Source organism: Hypoxylon fragiforme, assembly GCF_022984875.1.
Source record: "Hypoxylon fragiforme strain CBS 206.31 chromosome Unknown GGS25scaffold_7, whole genome shotgun sequence".
NCBI classification, from domain to species: Eukaryota; Fungi; Ascomycota; class Sordariomycetes; order Xylariales; family Hypoxylaceae; genus Hypoxylon; species Hypoxylon fragiforme.
Genome location: NW_026054762.1, coordinates 1,079,080 through 1,083,203, shown reverse-complemented (window position 1 = coordinate 1,083,203; position 4,124 = coordinate 1,079,080). Strand labels below are relative to the sequence as shown.

The 4,124-nt window shown below is 47.9% G+C and overlaps 1 protein-coding gene across 1 annotated transcript; it reads right to left on the bottom strand.

The window, feature by feature from the left end:
• Positions 1-1,768: 1,768 nt before the first annotated feature.
• On the bottom strand, positions 1,769-3,739 carry GGS25DRAFT_523588 (ferric reductase NAD binding domain-containing protein; the record flags this gene model as incomplete). The annotated part of the gene is made up of 4 exons (XM_049264450.1): positions 1,769-2,274; positions 2,340-3,217; positions 3,272-3,424; positions 3,483-3,739. The coding sequence occupies 4 exons, from the start codon at positions 3,737-3,739 to the stop codon at positions 1,769-1,771; spliced, it is 1,794 nt and encodes a 597-aa protein (XP_049114577.1).
• Between the last annotated feature and the right edge of the window lie 385 nt (positions 3,740-4,124).

Sequence of the window (4,124 nt, the reverse complement as noted above, 5' to 3'; positions counted from 1 at the left end):
AGATGACTGACATAGGTGTAATCCGCGTAATGAAACCACGTACGTCTTTCCACTGTATTTCGTTTCGTCGCCCAAGAGAGGTTGATGTCGATGTCGGTGTGTACATACCTAATGCTGATCATCATGAATAACAAAAGATCCCATTACCTTGCGTCGTCGTTTCCAACGCGTCATCGCGCCAGTGAACCTCTTTCCTGTAGAGCTCTTCCTGTAGCTGTGCTTCACTGTTATCACCGTCGATGGAAGCTAGGTGCACGACACGACGCGTATCGTAAGTAGATAGTATTATCCATCTGTATTGTTTGGTACCTACAGTCGTTGCATACCCTCGGTACCTAGGCAGGTAGGTATGTAAATCTGACTGTGCCGCATGTCTGTCCGTCTGCATGGATCTACCGGGGACCGAACCAATGTTCGTCATATCGTATCGGCCCCAACCTTCTCTTCCCTCTCTCTGCTCATCTAATTCCCCTGACTTGCGATAAGCCATCTCAATAAGCTCTTGATAATCACCTAACCTAACCTAGGTATGCATTCAATAACAGGAAAAAAAAAAAAGGGGCGTGGTTAGAAAGAAACGTAGGTAGCGGATATAAACACCCCCATCCCTATACGACCACTACTAAGGCACCAGATAACGTAAGTAGTAGGTACCTACCTACCTACCTACCTACTTTGTATGCATCTAGAAGCAAAAGCCCCCTTAACACAATATCTATACCTCCCCTTTTGTGACGACAACACGCCCATAGATAGATCTTGATAACTAAATACCACCGAATCTCATCTCCCTTCACATCCGGCTCTTGCTATCTCGACGACCGGGGTCCCCTTCCCCTGCCCTACCCCAGCCCCCGGCCCCAAAAAAAAAACAAGCCTTCTTATCCGCCTGCCGGAAGAGAAAAATGATGCCATAGCAAACAAATATCAGCGAAGCGAGCGAGCACATGTCAAAACACCAAAAACCTTATTATTGTTAATACAATATATATATAGCTCTTACTATAGCAACAAACAAAATAACCGGGTCCGGCCCGACTGGGGGTAGATGGGGCTTAGCGGGCTGGCCCTAACGGTGGTACCCAATTAGGCATGTGTGCGGAGTGTGACATCGGGGCGTTTATAGTATGTAGTTGGGAGTTTGGTTTGGTATAGGGTTTCCAAGGCTAGTGGCGTGATTCGACGTGCGAGGTAGTTATTGTTGGTTTAGGTAGGTATGTATGTATGTAGGTTAGGTGGTTTTTGCCTTGATACAAAGGAGATACTAGATAGGTATGGAGTCGTAGTTTTGTAAACGTGCTCTATGAACGTGCTCGGCGGTATAGTAAGGAGGCCACATGGGATATGTCACATGTACACTATCAGGTCGGTTAAGTAGGTGTGTAGGAATTGCGCCGAGTGTGTAAATGCTCGTGCAGAAACAAGAAAGGAGACTGATTTATTAAGCGGCGAACCTCAAGGTGACCGCACATAACATGAGGCAAGGCAAGGCAAAGTAGGTAGGGGCTAGTAGATAGGTAATAGATGTAGTAAGTAGTATGTTCATATTCAAAATAGTTTAAGCCAAAGAATTATCTATAATAAATTAACCCTATAGTAACAAAAGCTCTAGTAAGCAGCTGACATCTCCCGGAACGCCGTCTACGTTGAGTGACGCCGGTCGTGACATAACCCTCTGGGTATTACCTAGTATCTAATGACCTAGTATCTACATATCTAACCGAGAACTCATAGAACCACCAATGACGAAATAGTTGTTGTAAGCGAACTACCAACCGAACTGCTCACAGTGAACCTCGACCGCAGGACCGTTGACACGAATGCAACTAGCGGCGGTATTTCGCACCACCGTAGTGAGGCCGCTAGGGCCACACGCAGCAATGAGAACCCGCTGGTTGCTACCCATGGACTGCACCGCGGTTCGGATCTCCGCCTCTGTATCGGGCCTACCGTGATAGACGGGGAAGTTCGTCGTACTCGAAAGCGCCGAGGGGATTTCCACCTGCTCTACCGCATCCTTCTCGTCCTTGTCAGATCCATAATGCGTAGCAGCAGAAGATGCTGGGCCGCTCGTTGTGACATCATCGACACCCTTTTCAAGCGCCGACGGCCCCTGGTCTTCTGAGCGCCCTGATGTTGAACTAGGCGCTGCAGAATCTTGGTTGACGGAGGGACTAGGAGACAATTTGGTAAGATGCACTTTGAAGGCAATCTTTGGAGCATGCACATGATTCCGAAGATTGTTTAGATGTTGCGTGAACCACACCAGGTTGTCTAGATGAGGGTTAGTGCTCGTTTCTATCCATTTTGAGGGCCGATAAGCCAGAATGACTACTCACCATGTTTCTTAATCGCCCAAATGAAATCAATTTGCTGCTGTGAGTTCTCGGCCATTCGCTGGAGCATGTCCGCTGCAATTCCAAATGTGAAGGTCGCACCAGATCCACCTGCAACTAAGATCACTTTGTCGAAGTCCATAGGATCAGGAAGTGTGCCATACGGCCCTTCCACTGACACCTTGAGACTTGCTCCAGGATTCTTCGCCGCGTAGTCGTGAAGATCTCGGGTAAACCCACTATACGTATTAATGACCAGTTCCATTGGGTCGCTGGCAACGATGGTGAACGGGTGTGTTTCAAACTTGCGGATCCTGGGAAGCCAGACAAAACAGTGCTTGCCAGGTCGAGCGCGCAAAATAGGCTTCTTGAGTACTATTCGAGTGCCGCCATTGGGAAGAGCATAGATACTGGCCTCATTGTTGATGCTGTTATACGCTAGCCGACAGAATCGAATGAGACGATCTGCAAACCATAAGGCGCCCATGATTACGGTAGCGTATAATATTTTATCCTCGTCGAAGCTTGGGCGGTGTAAGCCTAAAGTGACCACAATGACAACGAATAGGGCAATGTGTAAGACGTAGAAGAGCTCATAACTCAAGCGTCTTAGAAAGGCGCCGGCTAATACCGTAGCAAGCATAGCAAAGCCAAGAATGATGCCAGCCGTGACGACATCCTCGTGGAGAACTTCAATCCTTCCGGCAGCGATAAAGTAGTGTGTGTAAATGGAGCTGTGCAGAATAGCATACAGCATTGTTGTATACCCAGCGATTCTATGCAGGACATTGAGTCGTTCGTAGGAATAAGCTGTTAAAATTGCCAAGGGTGTGTTCTTCAATGCTAGGAAGACCACCAATACCGTATTTCCTGTAGCCATCCTATATCCATGCATGTCAGCGGAAAAACGAGAGGAGGCGTTTGTAAGGACTCACCAGCCAAACCGAGCAGCCAAGTCCGTAGGCCTACTATAATCAATACGGTAAAAGCTGAAAAGTACGTTCATAGCTACGTAGATGGTGACCACGATAGCATGCCCAACTGATGGGAAGCCCAGAAGACTTCGTATGAATATCTTCCTGGCGACTCTAGAGGTAATGTGTTAGCTTCTTCACCAATGTTTCTTTTGAAAGCGTCCTGGCTCACCTTGTAACGATAGTGAAGGGTAATGATATCGGGTTACGCGAGGCAGACCAGCCAAGTCGGACAAGTACGAAACGAAGCCAATGAGCAATTATGAAAAGCCCAATAAGAGCACTGAGCGAGGCTGCGTAGTATGTGCTAATTTGTACATTTCCCCTTTGCCGCTGCTCGAAATACGCTGCCCTGGCGGCCGCGGCGGATGCGGCAGCCGCCGCCGCCGCCGTACCGGAAGCTTCTGGGCTGATAGAAGTCGACGACATTATGGCTTTGGGTACCAAGGTTGTATTTAGGATCGACGATCCTTAGATAAGTGAAGGAGGAAGCTGGGCTTTATAAGAGGCAGTGATGATAAAGCCACAAGCTATGCGTAGTGAACGTTGGAACGCGCAGCATCTACGTCAGAGGACCTTTATTGTACGTGGACAGAACGGGACCGATTGGGAGGGAGAGTAGACTGAAATAAGAGTCTTCAAAGGATGAGACGGACTAATAGTACACCGCGGGTGGTGTAGACGTAAGCTGTTATCTATTCATAAGTCAATCCTCTTGCTAAGGAAAGCGAAGAGACATGGCTAGGATTAAATCATAACTTTCCTCGAGCCATACGGCTTGGCATAGCACATGTCTATGTTGTCATGTCCTGGT